We start from the raw sequence: 15,559 nt of genomic DNA on the forward strand, positions 1-15,559 counted from the left end.
AATCGACTCCAATGGCATTTATTGATATACTTTTACATGCCACTAAGCTTCTGCCTGGTTCTGCAGACGCTTGATGAAGGAATCCTTCTTCTGCTTGATCCTGTTCTTCCTCTCGGCCACGGTGAGCTTGCGTTTGTTCCAGCGTTTCTGCTTGGCCGGGTCCTTCTTGCTATCCTTCTTTTTATGTGATGGGTCAGCGCGGATGGCTTCATGTGCTTTCTGGTAGATGGTTTCAATCTACACAAAAAAGGATAAATATAAACTCATGATGACAAACAACTAGTTGTATTGGCTTGATAAGGTTTAGTTTGGGCTTAGATGTAGCAATAAACGAGACTCTTTGAATGAAAACAATCAAAAAGATATTTGCTATTGCAAGTAATTTTGTCTAACTTCGACACTGTTCACATATTGATTGTAAAACAGTAATTTGGTTAGACGTTTGTAAGACTTTACTGCAATACAGGTCAAATATTCAAAAATAAAAATTTCAACATAAGAACTTAAAAGGGAATCGCGCTAAATGAAGTTGGGCATCTTTATTTATAAAAACAGTGCTGCACAAGGTAGATAAACTTACCGCATCAGCATTTACACCATTCTTGATGTATTTGCCGAACTGTCTCTTGAATGCATCATCGTCATCTTGCTCCAAGTTGCGCATGTAGTCGGCAACATGAAGACCAAATATGTGTGACCTGGACAATGATAAATACAATATTTCGTCAGAAACATTAGTTACATGAATGGAGTATCTTCTAACATTACTTGCCTAAGATTGGCCACCCTCCAATATTAGCTACCTATTTTTTGTTATAGTAAGGTGCTGATTAGATAGGAGGGTGGCTGTTATGGCTGGTTACTTTATTGAAAAGGAAATTTGTTAGCAAAATCGGTTTAAAGGTTAAATATTAACATTTCGACAACCAAAAACCTTGCTAGTTAATAATGTTGCTCTAATAGGGCTGTCCAAATAATCAACAAAGTATTATTTGGTGGATGAATAGAGCCAAAACTATACTTGGATGTATAAATAAGTTTACTGCAACTGTATGTTGTTGGTCTTACCTATGAACATCGGCATTGAATTTCTTTGCCTCTGCATCATAACCAGGGAATCTTTTGACAGAGTGAGGTACATTCAGGCCACCGTCAACGGCACCCTTCATGGCTCCAAACACTCTTGCGCCAGTGGTGGTGCGAGCCAGACCCACGTCCAGGTAACATCTATAGAGATTAAACCAATTAGTACAGGATGTAATGCACAATTTTTATTTAATAAGGCCTTTTATAGTCAGTAAATACAATCAACATGATTTGTTAGCATTTGTACGTTGCTCTCTGTCCGCCCGTATTATTGTCATCACTTTATAAATATGGATGTAATAATTAATGTTACTGGCTATAGTCTCACCTGAAAGCGCTCGGTCCACTAGACTCTGGTACATGGAATTCGTCACCAGTGACTTGTGTGGCACCCACATACAGGGAGTCGAGGCCTAGCCTCTGCAGCAGTCGTCGAGCCAGCAACAGACCAGTGCAGTAGGAGGCGGCATAGTTTGTAAGACCGACCTAAACAACAATGTTTTGTCAGTACTAGCAAAGATTCCAGGTATTGAAGATTGTTAAGTAGTAATATTGATCAGAAATGAACATATAACAACAGGGTGTTGTGAGTTTGTACGTCTCTTCAGACCGCCCGTTCAGAATCATCATTTACTAAAAGGCATATAAATTTTATACCGAGCTTCTTAATAAACACGACAGGTAATGCGCCAGCGTGATATAATTAACACGTGCTAAGAGTTGGGTTAGAAAACTACGCACAGGGAATATTAGCCTAGACATTTATATACAAAGATGAGTATAGCAGATTTGGAAGTCATAATAAACAAATGAATGAGCACACCTTGACGCCATAACGCGGCAGTTCGTGGGAGTATGCGGCGCATACAATGTGGTCTCCCTCAATGCGGGAGTAGGCGACCTGGCAGGTCACATCCTTGTTGGAGAGACGGACGATCAGGCGGTACTTGGGGGTGTTGTACTTGTTCTTGTCCTAAAATAACACGATACACGTTAAAATTCACAATAAACAACTCGCAACACAGGCAGGGTCAATCGATCGCTATACAATGTTTAGCTAAGCCAGGTATAGTGTAATTACCTGAACGATGAGACGCTTGCGGGCATAGTAGTCGGTTTTGCCCTCACGACGCCTCTTGAACTTAACTTGGAATCTCTTGAAGTACTGCTTATTCTTCACCACTTTCACGAAACCCTAGAAAAACTAGAGGTTAGAATTCATTTGCGAAACAAGTTTATCAACTACAGCGTATTTAATGTATCAGAGACACTTTATAATCACTATGTGCCACGGTCGAGAACAAAACATTACTGCAGCTTGATAGAACATCTCACTTCAGGTCAATTCTGCATCTTCCGTGGCCTCAGATGACGCGCATGTGTCGGTGTTTCATCATTTAGGTTATAACCTAACAATGTACTGTTTAAACAATGAAAACGCACCATTATTCAAGAACCACAAGTGCACAGAAATACTAAATACTATAGCGTGGTATTTTCAACTAAATACAATGAACGGGTATCTCGATATACACAATACGTATAATGGAAGGCGGACAACTAAATCTGGTTATATTTCAATGATCACACATATATAATAGAAATTATCACACAATTACACAGTAACACACTTAGTTATTCGCGCTTTCAGCAATATTTTAACTATAAGCACTCACCATTTTTAATTTAACTAAAAGTCCGCAACAGTGGTATTCACTTCAAGAACACCACCGGAAAAGAAAGCTTTTTTAAACACGTCCACCACCACTGACAATTCTTTCAATAGTTGCCAGCTTAACTAGCTTGACATGACACCTTGATTCTCAAATATAAAAACCATAAACAACTGAGGAAATAAGGCGACTAACACATTAGACCAATCGAAGGTGAAAATTATTAGAGCACTAACGAAATAAACTAAAACCTCTAAAGCCCGCTCCACACTCGTGCGCGAATCGCGGCGCGAAGCCGCAAACGCGAGTCTGGAGTCGATTTCGCATATCAGCGAACTAGACTCCACACTCGTGTTCGCGGCTTCGCCCGCGATTCACGCGCATAGTCTGGAGGGCGCTTAAGAGTTAAACAATTTAGAAGAAAGCTTTAATAATACTAAAAGCCTTAACACATCACCACACAGCACCGAGGTCACGGTGCACCGCACCAAAGAATATAATACTCACTAGGAGCACCGCACCCATAAGTGAGAGCGAGAAAGAGATGTGGACACAAATTTGCTTCTTGCTCTTCTCTACAGTGAGTAAAACCTTTATGTCATTACGTCATTACTTATATACTGGCAATATCGTATATTTGTGCTCTTGTAACATTTTATTCTAGCTGTCACTCTTCGTTATGGCTTCCTCCTATTCGTATCCTGAATTATTTTTGGCGGGTTTTATATTTACCTTGCCCTTCCTTTACGAAAAAAGTGATGTTTTTCGATATTACTTGAAGTTTTTCTTATATTATGTATATGTGCTAGTGATCTGCACCGTTTTATTACCCGTAGTGCTTCTATATCCCCGCGACGTAACTAACTTAGTGTAAGATATCGATTATTTTTTTTATTCTTGAATGTCAATCTATAATTAAGTGTTAGAAAGGAAAATATATTCTTATATGTCGTGGTGCACAGTGTTGCTTCCAGGTTTTGCCGTTATGCTTCTTATATTGTGGGAATAGAATGGGAGTTGAGAGGTCTGGAGCACTGGGACAGCGAGGAGTGCTACATAGTCATTTCCAATCATCAGAGCTCTCTTGACATTCTAGGTCAGTACAATATGTAAATAAATAAATGGCAACAAAGCTACGTAAATCAATAATGTCAAAACAGCCTCAAACTAAATTACACTGTACCATTAATCCTCTTTGACTGTACTATACAGGTACATATATATTTAAATATATTATATCTTTTTGAGTTTTTTATTAGTACTTTTAAAGTTGTCAATGTTTTTAGTTGACATAGAAAATGACCAACATTTAATTAATCATCTCCTTTACTTATTTAGGAATGTTTGAGATGTGGCCTCGGATGAAGCGCTGCACAGTGGTTGCCAAGAGACCGCTGATGTTCACCGGAGCATTCGGGTTCGGTGCCTGGCTATCAGGACTGGTGTTTATTGACCGTCTGAAGACTGACAGAGCTCGTCAGCTCATGAGGGAAGCTACTGAGCGTGTTATTCAAGAAAAGGTGATTAAAAGGCTTACTGGTTGTATTAACTTTTTTGATTGTTTATTTTACACTATTATACTCTTCTTGTAGGACTCCATAGCCTTACTAGCTGGTACAGGACAAAAGCGCTTATTACATCTACACAGTCACCAGGCAATTTTTTTTAGAAATCCATTCGGCCTACCGGCGATTATACCTATTATTATGAATACTGACTGGCCTAATAGCATTTATTTATTGGTATCTATATAAATAAACGTTTTGCTAAGCAATAAATTTATTTTCGTAGACTAAACTCTGGGTATTCCCAGAAGGTGCAAGATTCAACAAAGGCAGCATCCAGCCTTTCAAAAAAGGAGCGTTTTACCTAGCCATTGATGCTCAAATACCAATCATGCCTGTTGTATTCAGCCAGTACTACTTTCTGGACAGTGACACCAAAACTTTTGAACCAGGTGAGTCAAACACACACATTGTGCTATGATATTTTCATAATTTTAAATTAATTTTCAGCTCCACCTAGAGAACTAGGACTAAGAAACATGGTAACAGACAAGAATTTTACTATATCGCGCTCGAATCGGTTCAACCGTTTCAGTTCTTCTTCTTCTTGGTTGTGACCTCATGTCTGAGGGACGTGACTCCTATGGGTATTCTTTCTATCACTGCTCTCCAAGCCTCTCGATTTTCGGCCATCTGCATTGTTGCCTGGAGCGAAGTCTGGGTTCTATTTTGGACCACATCTGACCATCTACTGGGTGCACGCCCTCTACTCCTTCAGTTCAGTTTCAGTTCTACTATTCCACAAATAGTAGCACTATAGTTCGTTTTTTTAGCATTAGAAAGAACTTGGAAGAAGGTAAGCGATTTTGACATGTCTTTTAATTCAAAAAGGCTTTTTAAAAATGAGTAACTATTACTTATGAAAGCAGAAAAATATAAATGATCGTATTAGATTCATAAATGTTACATATTTGCCGTATCTTATTTTTAAAATGTGTTTTTCAATTAAAAGACACATCAAGATTGTTTATCTTATTTCTAATGCAAAAAATACGAACTATAGTAATGCACAGACACATTCGCAGCAGATATGCTCTGACCATAATGTAAAGCTTATGTAAATGTATTTCAGGAAAGGTAGTGATCACAACTTTGCCGCCTATACCTACGAAGGGTATGACCCGTGACGACATCGAGGTGCTCTCGGAGATGGCGCGCCAGAAGATGATTGAGGTATTTAACGAGAGCTCCAAAGACCTCGTCATGCAGAAGAAGATCGCTATATAATTTAAAGCTCTTAGAAAAGGCTTATAGAAATAAGTAGGCTTAGAGTACTCGCTCAGATAAAAAACCCATTTATAATATAAGTTTTAACCGAGCTTTGCGACTTATTTATAATAAGATTTAAGCTTAATAGGTATTAAGTTTTAAGCGAGTTTTAATGTTATTTATTATACGTTTTACCATACCTCCCAACCATTCAACTTATTATTATTAAGTAAGAATACTCATATATGGTTATGGAGTGAGCAATCTAAGCCTACTCTATAGAAAAGGTGAGAGCGGTGTGACACGTAGGGTAAACTGTAAACAGTATAATAACTCCATTAGCCTTTATTTTAAGCAGTTGCGACGGTACTTCATAGGGCTATCATTGGGTAAACACCCTACAAGATGGAAATAATGTATTATCGTTTTCATTAGATTAATTTTAGTAATTCAGTTTTATTAAATTAGTAGTATTACGTTTTCAAGAGGTCTAATTCTAGCCAAAGCATACCAAAGATTTTTGAGCTGTTTGTTTATGAATTTATTAGTTGTTAATACTCGTTAGTTAAATCGGCACTTTTTGTGTGTTATTAGTTGTTTAGTTGTTTTAAAACATACAGTATATTGTCTATCTATTGATCTCGCATAAGCCTATAAAAAATCTCGAAAATCGAAGTTCTTTTTTTCTCTCTGTCGCTCTTGCGCATGTGAGAGATAAAGAGGGAGATAGACAAAACTTCGGTTTTACCAGTACCACGCATTATTGGCGTGGTATCAACTGAGAATGGAACCTTAGTGGTAGGTAACAAGTGTGACTTTATTGGTGCCATTTGTTTCTCTGAGGACTGGTGTGGACAAAGCTTATTAAAGCCTGACCAGTAATATATGATCATTTGTCAAGAAGGCGCTGTTATTCTCATGTAAGGTGAGAGTTCATTATAATATGAAAAAATAGTTCCAGTGAATCAGTGATCATATATTCCTGGTCAGGTTTAATAAAGCTAAAGTAGCGTTGGTAGGATGTCGCCGTTAGACAAGCCTCAAAGGCGAGTTCCAACGGTAGTGTTATAGCTAAGTCACTTCACCAAGGCGCAGAATAAAACATATTATTGTGACGTTAAACGACTACTATCGTTTAAATCACTCGCCTTTGTGCAATGACATATCTATACGTATTTATGACTGCGAACTATTCAAATAATATTAGCCTTTAAGATTATTCACTCAATATTCTAAGCAAACCGATGCTTGTATATTATGATACTTGCAATAGAACATGTCGAGCTATAACTATCACAAGCTCGTGCTTTACAAGTAACTCCTAGATTTAAACCTTGCAAGTGCACTGTAATTTATACGCGCGATACGAGCTTGCGAAATTTATATCTCGTTATTTCCATAGTACCTTAATTTTGAACGCTGAAGGGCTACTTAGGCAAGATTAATTTCTAAAGCTTACTACAAAAACATATAGACGTGCAAGAGTTCATGGTGACACTAACATCGAAGAATTTCACTAATCATTCACAGACCTTATTCATTTGCAGTTAAGGTTCATTTCATAACTATTAGTAAAGGCTATTTCACGCCTAAGTGGCCCTTTAGCAGCGCTGTCAGCGCTAATCAAAGTAAATGCTGTACCTACAGCTATAATATGTACAGTCGCCATCAGATATATCGGTGCTCACAAATATCTGAGCACACCTCTATTGTCAAGGCGTTAGAGTGCTTGATCAGATATTGTGAACACCTTGGCCGCTCCGATATATCTGATGGCGACAGTACATTGATGTAAGAATTAGTGGTACATAGTAAAGTGAATTTAATTATACATAGTGCTCTATCTATAGGATAACTATAAAAGACACATTTGTGCCGCTTTCAACCAAAAGGGTACTTAGGGTCGGGTGTCATTATCGCGCTATTTCTATAAAGCTTTTAATTTGAAATCAACCGACAATGTGGTACCTTTCAATCGAAAACGTATGATTTTATTGGCGATCAGATACGCAAATTAAAATCTGGTACTACGCGAGTATCTGATAGATACGTTAATGTAGGATCTAATCAATTTAATAATAAAAATCACATTATTAAAGAAATAAACCCAAGTTTCTGGCTATTAAATATAAGAAACACTTTAGAATGTACTGATACGATATTATATGAGTACTTACCTACTTAAATGTTAAATCGGCTAAGCCGGCTAAGTGTCATATGGCTGCAATCGGCTGTGTTTCGGCCAAGGTCTCGTCTTGGCTCGTGAGGTTGTGAGAGAGCGTGTCAGTCAATAATAAACGTAATCCTAAAGAACAGGGTACTTTGATATTAAAACTCCCGCACCTCAAGAGAGGTGACCCATCAGTCCCTGAATTTAGGTACTATGTTAATGTTCTAGAAACTGGTTAACGAAAGTATTTATAAATGTTTAAAATAATTAATAAAAACTGCTAATCTGCAAAAACAAAACGGTGATATATTTCTGGACTAGAGAATTGTAAGTGGCGCCATCTGCAATAACGACGAAGTTCGCGTCAAACGCTACTTTGTGTTGAGGTAGACTGTCCTGATTGTTTAACGGCCTCCTAGCCTAGTCGGTAGTGACCCTGCCTACGGAGCAGGAGGTCCCGGGTTCGAATCCTGGTAAGGGCATTTATTTGTGTGTTCATCACAAATATTTGTTCCTGAGTTATGGATGTTCTCTATATGTACATATAAGTATTTATATATATGTGTATATATATATCGTCGTCTAGTACCCACCACACAAGCCTTATTGAGCTTACTGTGGGACTAGGTCGATCTGTGTAAAATTGTCCATTGTTGTTGTTGTGTTGTAATATATTTAATATTTAATTTAGGTTAAATGTCTACATAAAATAAAAAAAATTTCAAAAATTAATATTTTAACTTCAAATAAATCTTAAAACCTTATCAAAATATTTATCATGGATTGGCTCTTGGGCTCCACTTTCGTTAGCCAGGGTCTACCTTTGGTTTTAATAGTTTTTCAATTTATTTATATTATGCTTTGACCAGTATTTTCATTATTTACAGTATTATGTGAAACATGTAAGTTTCCTTCACCAATCCATACCATTTGTTTGTTTTATACTTAAGTTTAATAATAAGAGCATAATACCGACTTTTTAAGTTTATTGATTGGAAATTTGTGGATAGAAACCGATCAAATAATCATGTATTAAAGGTTACCTTAAAGGCTATATTTTTATCCAGTTCCTATTATTGATTATTACTTATTATTAGTTATTATAAGTTTTTCCTTATGTGTACGAACTAGTCGATTATTAAATAAGGGTCTTTCCTATTACCTATTAGCAATTTGCTTGAACAAAAATATTTTGATAAAATTAGTTGCAATAGGCTACTTTCGTACTAGTCAAAACAGCTTTTTTGGAACTGTCAAAACGATTTGGTAATATGGAATTTATATGAAAACGAGTATAGTGACGTCACGGCCAACTCATCTACTTTTTATATACCTATCCGAATTATTAAATAGAAATTGTGTTTAAAAATAACTGCATCTGTTTTTCTTATAATTATCTGGTGCTTTATTTCGTGCACGGTGTAAGACGGATGCCACAGACCTGGGGGCCTAGTCAAGCTGACAATGTGACAATCGTTGATAGAAAACGACAATCCAATCATATGTACTTTTCCTAGAATCTGTTATGATACAATTTTCATTTGGCGTTTGTCGATGTACGGTTGTCATCTTGGCTAGTCCTGCAAGTCTGGTAGGTCTCGGATTGTCGGATTGTCGGATTGGCGAAGCAGGATGTGCTAGACTCGGACCACGCTAAGTTACAAGTGCTACATAAAGTTATGGAGCTGATAGGGATATGTATGCAATCTTAGTGCCAAGTTTGTCTAAAGTTAGCGTGGTAAGATTCTGGGCATGATAATTAAGAACCAGGTTTTCATATAAATAAATGGCTCTTCCACTTTTTAGTCACTCCAGTCGAAACCTGTATACTTCCATTATTTATTCTTCTACTTAGTTAACAGTTTTTCGTATAAGTAACTTTTTTAAAACGTGATTACACATCGTCGATATAGTGACCAGCAGCGATTGCTTTTTTTATGAGAAGATTGGTGTCGAGGCCGAAAGGGCTGCGTTACCACCGAAGGTGACCGAAGACGAAAGGAAATCAGAAAAATCTTGTTAGGTTTAGCTATATATGAACAAGGGGGTATATCCAATAACATTCTTACTTACTTTGTAAACGCGAAATCTGATTTCTTTACCACAGTTAAACTAGTAAACCATTTTGAATTAGATTTAATTGAAAATATCTTGAACTTTGGGAATAAATAGGCATAGGCTGCCTCAGTTTGTTGATTTCTTCACTTTGTGGATGTATACTCGTAATACCTTATTATAATACGTACTGATCCCCAGGCGGGAAAAGGCACGGGCAATGCTATTGTGATCAGTTCGTTAAACATAAACCATAACGTGACTGTGACTTAATATTACTTGTTAAGCTAGCAAAGCAACAGTGCACATTGCCAATGCATACGGTGCCTAACCAATAGCATAAGATACTCATTTTAGTTATTTTGGGAATTACGTCATAGTAATGATTAGTACCGAGAGTGTAGACGATGGCACAGTCACCTGCAATAATATGTTACTCTATGAAAGCTGCAAAAATATGTGACACTCTCTTATGACTCTACAAATAAGATCGTGTCAAATATTGTTGCACGTTGTGTAATATGAAATTGCAGGTGACTGTACATACTTATTAATAATATTTTGAAGTTCTAATCGAACTTGACGGAAAGATATGTCATCCACTTTACTTTCGTAAAGTGGATGATTAGTTTACGTAAAAATAAATTATGTAATAAATAAAATACCAATAATATAAGTAGCAATAATTTATTAAAGTGTATATAACAAATAATATGACACTACAATGACTCTTGGGCTATTTTTCACTTTTGACACTTTATCGTACGGCTTTTTAGCACGGCCAGCGTCAGTAAGGAATGTCTGATTTTAAGAAAATTAATACACGTGTTTTAGTGACTTATAGTTAACTACAATTTTCAAATTAAGGTGCAAGTTACCCTAACTTCGGAACTATCACTAAACTAGAAGCAGTTTGTACGACACGCTTTAAGGCGTCTTTGTAAGTGTCGCTCTTAGATTTTTGCGATTTCAGAAATAATACCATATCCGAAGATACCCCAAAATTAAATGGGACAGTATACCTACGAGCCAATATTGCACTTTTTTTTTACCAGCACCTACTGCACGAAATGTAAGCCCAATCGTTTAATATACTCTTATATGAGACAAGAAAATCAACATAGATTGTGAGTTATGAGATACGGTGTAGATATTATATACTATTAGTACCGTACAGTGTACATGCCACATTTTATATAGGTATACTGTGCATTCAAGTTTGTCAATGACATTACTAAGAATAATGTTTCAGTTTCACATCTTAACATAGAGTGCTTTTGAATATATACGACAATACATTTGTTACTCGTCTTTCCACAATATTTATTACCTCATCATTAGTAATAAGTACGGTCACAGACTTTAATTCTTGATCCATTTAGGGTTCAAGCTAATTTAGTTGTCAATACTAAATGTCCAATGTAAAGTGAACCCTAAATGGATCAGCAATTAAAGTCCGTGACTGTACCTAAAAGTTCACTAAAATTTTATTGTATCTATGGGACAATTCATAATTTTCTCCTGAGTAACTTTAGAGTAGGTGAAGCAGGATTTGAGTCTTATATACGTGTATATAGCTTGTATAGATTTCGAAATTATTTTTGCCGTAACGGTACACTCTCGATTAAACTTTTAAATGCAATAGTGTAAGACTTAACGTTAAACATGATTCCTTATTCAAATTTTATGAGGAAGTGTCCCGCGATCATTGATAATAAATTACATGCCACTTTCTACTATCACGAATTGTTTATAAATAAAAATATATATAAAAGAAACAATAATAAAATATGTAATAAATTACAATCATATGTCTATCCATAGTACCTCTTGTGTTTCCACCTTAATATTCTATAATACATATGTACATTTCATCTAGGAAACAAATGAACAGTTCATTATGATTGATATAGCTTGTACCAATTTGTCTCATATTCAATAAATACTCTACCGAATGTTTGTGTTTGAATGGTAACCAGTGATCTAGTCATTCCAGTTCTCCCCCCAGGCTTCGCTCTCGTCGGCGCCGTCGTCCGGGACAAAGTTCAGTTTACTGCTGGACGACAAGAGAGCGTCGGCCGCGACTGCAATTATTGTTGCTTTTTCTATGACCGGGGTCATGTCCGCAAAGAAATCAAACTCATCCGCAGCTTTCTTTATATTTTCAAATTTCTGATTCTTTATGTCCAACTCTGAAATATCAATTATGTTTTTCTTTGCTTCTATTGCAGCTTTTTGTAGAAGTAAAGATTTAACCAATGGTTTTTTAATTGTGACTTCGCTACTGACGGCTAGAGGGATATCCTCAAACTCCTTGATATCCGGATGATTAAATGCAGCGTGTTTTGCGTTGTTCGTGTTGTCCCAGTCACTCCAATCGTCTTCACTTGCATCTGCTACATTCGAATTTATTCTAACAGTCTCTATTTCTACTGACTCGCCACCCACCGGTGAAGGCCTTTCAATCAAATGTGAGATGTTCTCATTGTCATAAACCTCAGCCTTCTCGTGATTTTGTATGAATATTTCTTCGGAACATGATAAGTCTTTGAGAGACTTCCTTTGTGTAAAAGTGTTATCAGGGGTCCGGCCCAGCGGCGGTGCGTGAGGGCTGCTCTTTGAGTTGGGGCGCCCGTCGGTAAAGTATTTGGACCTCTTGCCGCCTATAACTGTGCTAGCTCCTAATATAGGTACTAGTTCACTCAAGCATATAAGAGTAGAAGCTACCAAGTTGTCATCTGTGTCTTTGATTCCGAGCAGTAACTGTAACAAAGATAAATATTTTTTTAAATATATATATTTATATAATTTTTTATTTTTATGCTATTTAACAATCCATAACATTAGGGTTCCATACCCAAAGGGTAAAACGGGACCCTATTACTAAGACTCCGTGGTCCGTCCGTCTGTCACCAGGCTGTATCTCATGAACCGTTTCACAGATGATGTATTTCTGTTGCCGCTATAACAACAAATACTAAAAAGTACGAAACCCTCGGTGGGCGAGTCCGACCCGCACTTGTCCGGTTTTTTACCTCTGGAAGTATGTGTTGGGAGAGTTCTTCGTGTGAAAATACATGAACATATTTGGAAAAATGTGTTAGCAGCAACATCCGTATTTGGCTATCCCGAACTCCAAACAACTGCATAAGTCTTGGTTTAACATGTTCCTTAAACACGCTAATACTGAAAAATCCGGGGTATTCACAATTTTGTGACCGCTCTGGAAAAAAACGAGGAGATATTTTAATGCTTTGTTTCTTGATAGGTAATAACACTAGTAAAGTATATCTGTTATTATTACCGTGCTTTGGTTTCAAGATGAATGGTATTACATCCTTTCTTGCTGTTTGGTCTAACATAGTTAATCTAGAAAGTAACAGACCACCCAACTGTTTTGCAACAGTTTCTTCGTGGTAGCATTTAAGTGTCTCTAAAATGGTCGAAAAGAATTCGCTTCTTTCTTCTTCACTTTTCAGGGGTAGGAAATTAAGGAATTTATAAATAGAAATAAATTCGTGATTAAAGAAGCTGTGCTGAAGGACCTCCGAGAGACCGGGTCGCATCTCAGGGCTACTATGTTGAAGACTATTTCTGCAGTATTGTTTAAATTCTTTTAAATGGGGTACTTGATCTAAAAACAAAAGATTTATACGTCAGTTAAAAAGAGGGTAAGAGAGCTCCTGTATAGGGTCTGCAAGTCTTCTTAATTTACCAGACTTTGGCATTACTGAAAAAAGGTAGAATTTACCATCTTCGTGTCCAGCAAAGACATCATCTACAAGGGCAGCAAAACCATACTGGTCCACATTCTTTGTGACCTCTTGGGAATCCTCATTAGGGTCTACAGCCTTGTCATATCTAAAGACAACAATTGACATGATTTACTGACAGGTTACAAATATTACATCAGTGTGCACTCACATAGTAAGCTTTTATCAATATGTATAGTCACCTGCAATAATATGTTACACAAAGGAGGCCGCAAAAACATCTGACATGATGTTATTAGTAGAGCCATAAGAGCGGGTCACATATTTATGAAGCCTTCGAAGAGTAACATAATTATTATTGCTGGTGACTGTACAATATAAGTTTGTTTTTCAAGTACATTACAATATGCAGAACAAACTGCTTTTTAAAACCAGCTCAAATATATTGTACAAGAAAATACTAATATTTTAGTACAATAAATATTACCACCTGTGTATCCGAGCATGCTTCAAATAAGCAGGTGTAAGCTCTTGGAACGAGCAGAGATACTGCAAGCCGCCAAGTTTCCATTGTCCATCTCCAGTAACATATATGGCTTGCATACTAACATTGTTGTGTGACATTCCAGCCTGTGAACAAGTTAAATTAACCAAATGAATAAATCCAACTGTGGTCCCTACTTTACCACTTTTGCTAGCAACGTTGGGATCTAAATCTGTCATTTTAAACTCCTAAGGGCCTCTCAAACCTTCCAGGGTTAGTCACTGGCTGGTTAACACAGGGTTAATTTGTACTGGTAATAATACCAGGTTTAACCGGTTAACCCCAAGTGGCGGCTAAAGCTCCTGGGTGCCACAAGTGGCCCTAATTGTTTTATGTACCCTTTGTCACTCTCACAACTGAGGTAAATCAAATGACACTTCGGGTTTAGGGTGTGTCAAATAATTAGACATATATGCATATACCTGAAAATTACAACACTCCTTTAGCTGTGATAGTTTACTTTATAGTTGCTAAGTAACCTAATAATACTCATAATATTACTGAATCGCGATTAGAAAGGGATTGAGATAGCTGTCAATCCATATTGATTTTGACGTAAGTGTATGGAAATCTGTTATTTCTAATCCCTTTCTGATCGCGGCATGATAATACTCTTATACTGTGAGAAAATATGTTTGCTTTAAACATTTTTAGCACACAAGAAAAGTTTAATAAAAGTTTGTAAGTGACTCAACTAAAATATATAAAAATAACCAGACCTGTTGGTGTAAAAATACTAATGCCCTCAATATGTTATTCAAGCCAATGCATATCTGCAGAGGAGTCAAGGAGCCAAGAACCTGTGTCAGTGGCTGCACATACTCTGTGGCCAGGTAAATAGTTGATCTTTGCTGCCATGCTGACACATAGCGCAAGATACATGGGTGTCTGTACTTCAACAAGTTCTGAAAACAAGGATTAACAGTTTATGCTTAATGTAGTGGCTTTGTATCATCTGTAAATATTGTTAGGTTTAGTTTGTTAGTTAAGTTCCAGAGATATATAATGTTAAGAACAGTCTTATCAATATACCAAATGTTAAGAGTTAACATTTTATACCAGACATAAATATTACGTGGTATTTAAATGAGAAAATTGCTGTTTATTGATAAGAAACAGGAAAAAGTACATACATTAGAGAATTTTTCCAGAGGTGTTGACACTGTCCACAGCGGCCCCGATACCACTTCCCCTTTAAAAACAGACACGGATCCATCACTTTTTAAGCTAAAATAACTGCAACTATCGTTTATAGTCGCTCTATAATGGGCCCAAAAGTCTGTAATCTCAGCTGCCTTCTCTTCAATCTCCAAACCACTTAGTTGTGAACCCTCATTGCCCATCATGCGGGTGTTTTGTTAAGTCTATAATTCTTTAGACATTTAGCAAATGAAATTAACTTGACCAGGCACAGTATTCTAAAACTTCGGGATAATCTAAATATTTTAACCTTGTTCGTTCTGTCACTCTGTCTGTGTCGTGAGTGAGTCGTGTCAGTCGGTGCGCTGCGTTTCGTTAGGTCGTCAACCGTATATTCAACGAAA

The 15,559-nt window shown here is 36.8% G+C and overlaps 3 protein-coding genes across 3 annotated transcripts; 1 reads left to right on the forward strand and 2 right to left on the reverse strand.

Annotated features, from left to right (window-relative positions):
• Window positions 1–2: 2 nt before the first annotated feature.
• Window positions 3–2,901, reverse strand: LOC134678275 (large ribosomal subunit protein uL18). The gene is made up of 7 exons (XM_063536759.1): window positions 2,763–2,901; window positions 2,168–2,281; window positions 1,910–2,059; window positions 1,415–1,572; window positions 1,069–1,227; window positions 581–698; window positions 3–237 (listed from the first exon to the last, which is right to left on the reverse strand). Exons 1-7 carry the CDS (start codon window positions 2,763–2,765, stop codon window positions 43–45), a joined length of 897 nt encoding a protein of 298 aa, XP_063392829.1. The 5' UTR covers window positions 2,766–2,901; the 3' UTR covers window positions 3–42.
• Window positions 2,902–3,438: 537 nt separating this feature from the next.
• LOC134678276 (1-acyl-sn-glycerol-3-phosphate acyltransferase alpha-like) lies at window positions 3,439–11,713 on the forward strand. The gene is made up of 5 exons (XM_063536760.1): window positions 3,439–3,629; window positions 3,722–3,855; window positions 4,098–4,279; window positions 4,551–4,716; window positions 5,397–11,713. Exons 1-5 carry the CDS (start codon window positions 3,439–3,441, stop codon window positions 5,549–5,551), a joined length of 828 nt encoding a protein of 275 aa, XP_063392830.1. The 3' UTR covers window positions 5,552–11,713.
• On the reverse strand, window positions 11,530–15,486 carry LOC134678273 (protein-associating with the carboxyl-terminal domain of ezrin). Its single transcript, XM_063536757.1, has 7 exons — window positions 15,149–15,486; window positions 14,735–14,920; window positions 13,962–14,101; window positions 13,510–13,619; window positions 13,063–13,392; window positions 12,794–12,981; window positions 11,530–12,521 (listed from the first exon to the last, which is right to left on the reverse strand). Exons 1-7 carry the CDS (start codon window positions 15,359–15,361, stop codon window positions 11,742–11,744), a joined length of 1,947 nt encoding a protein of 648 aa, XP_063392827.1. The 5' UTR covers window positions 15,362–15,486; the 3' UTR covers window positions 11,530–11,741.
• Between the last annotated feature and the right edge of the window lie 73 nt (window positions 15,487–15,559).

This window comes from Cydia fagiglandana, chromosome Z (genome assembly GCF_963556715.1).
Source record: "Cydia fagiglandana chromosome Z, ilCydFagi1.1, whole genome shotgun sequence".
NCBI lineage: Eukaryota > Metazoa > Arthropoda > Insecta > Lepidoptera > Tortricidae > Cydia > Cydia fagiglandana.

Coding starts and splice junctions, on each gene's coding strand:
- LOC134678276 (XM_063536760.1), top strand. CDS start 3,439: ATGGCTTCCTCCTATTCGTATCCTGAATTATTTTTGGCGGGTTTTATA. Junction 3,630..3,721: donor CGCGACGTAACTAACTTAGT/GTAAGATATCGA, acceptor CGTGGTGCACAG/TGTTGCTTCCAGGTTTTGCC. Junction 4,717..5,396: donor CACCAAAACTTTTGAACCAG/GTGAGTCAAACA, acceptor AATGTATTTCAG/GAAAGGTAGTGATCACAACT.
- LOC134678273 (XM_063536757.1), bottom strand. CDS start 15,361: ATGATGGGCAATGAGGGTTCACAACTAAGTGGTTTGGAGATTGAAGAG. Junction 14,102..14,734: donor TAGTATTTTTACACCAACAG/GTCTGGTTATTT, acceptor ACTTGTTCACAG/GCTGGAATGTCACACAACAA. Junction 12,982..13,062: donor CATCTTGAAACCAAAGCACG/GTAATAATAACA, acceptor GTTTTTTTCCAG/AGCGGTCACAAAATTGTGAA.
- LOC134678275 (XM_063536759.1), bottom strand. Junction 2,060..2,167: donor GCAAGCGTCTCATCGTTCAG/GTAATTACACTA, acceptor GTGTTATTTTAG/GACAAGAACAAGTACAACAC. Junction 1,573..1,909: donor TGCCGCGTTATGGCGTCAAG/GTGTGCTCATTC, acceptor ATTGTTGTTTAG/GTCGGTCTTACAAACTATGC.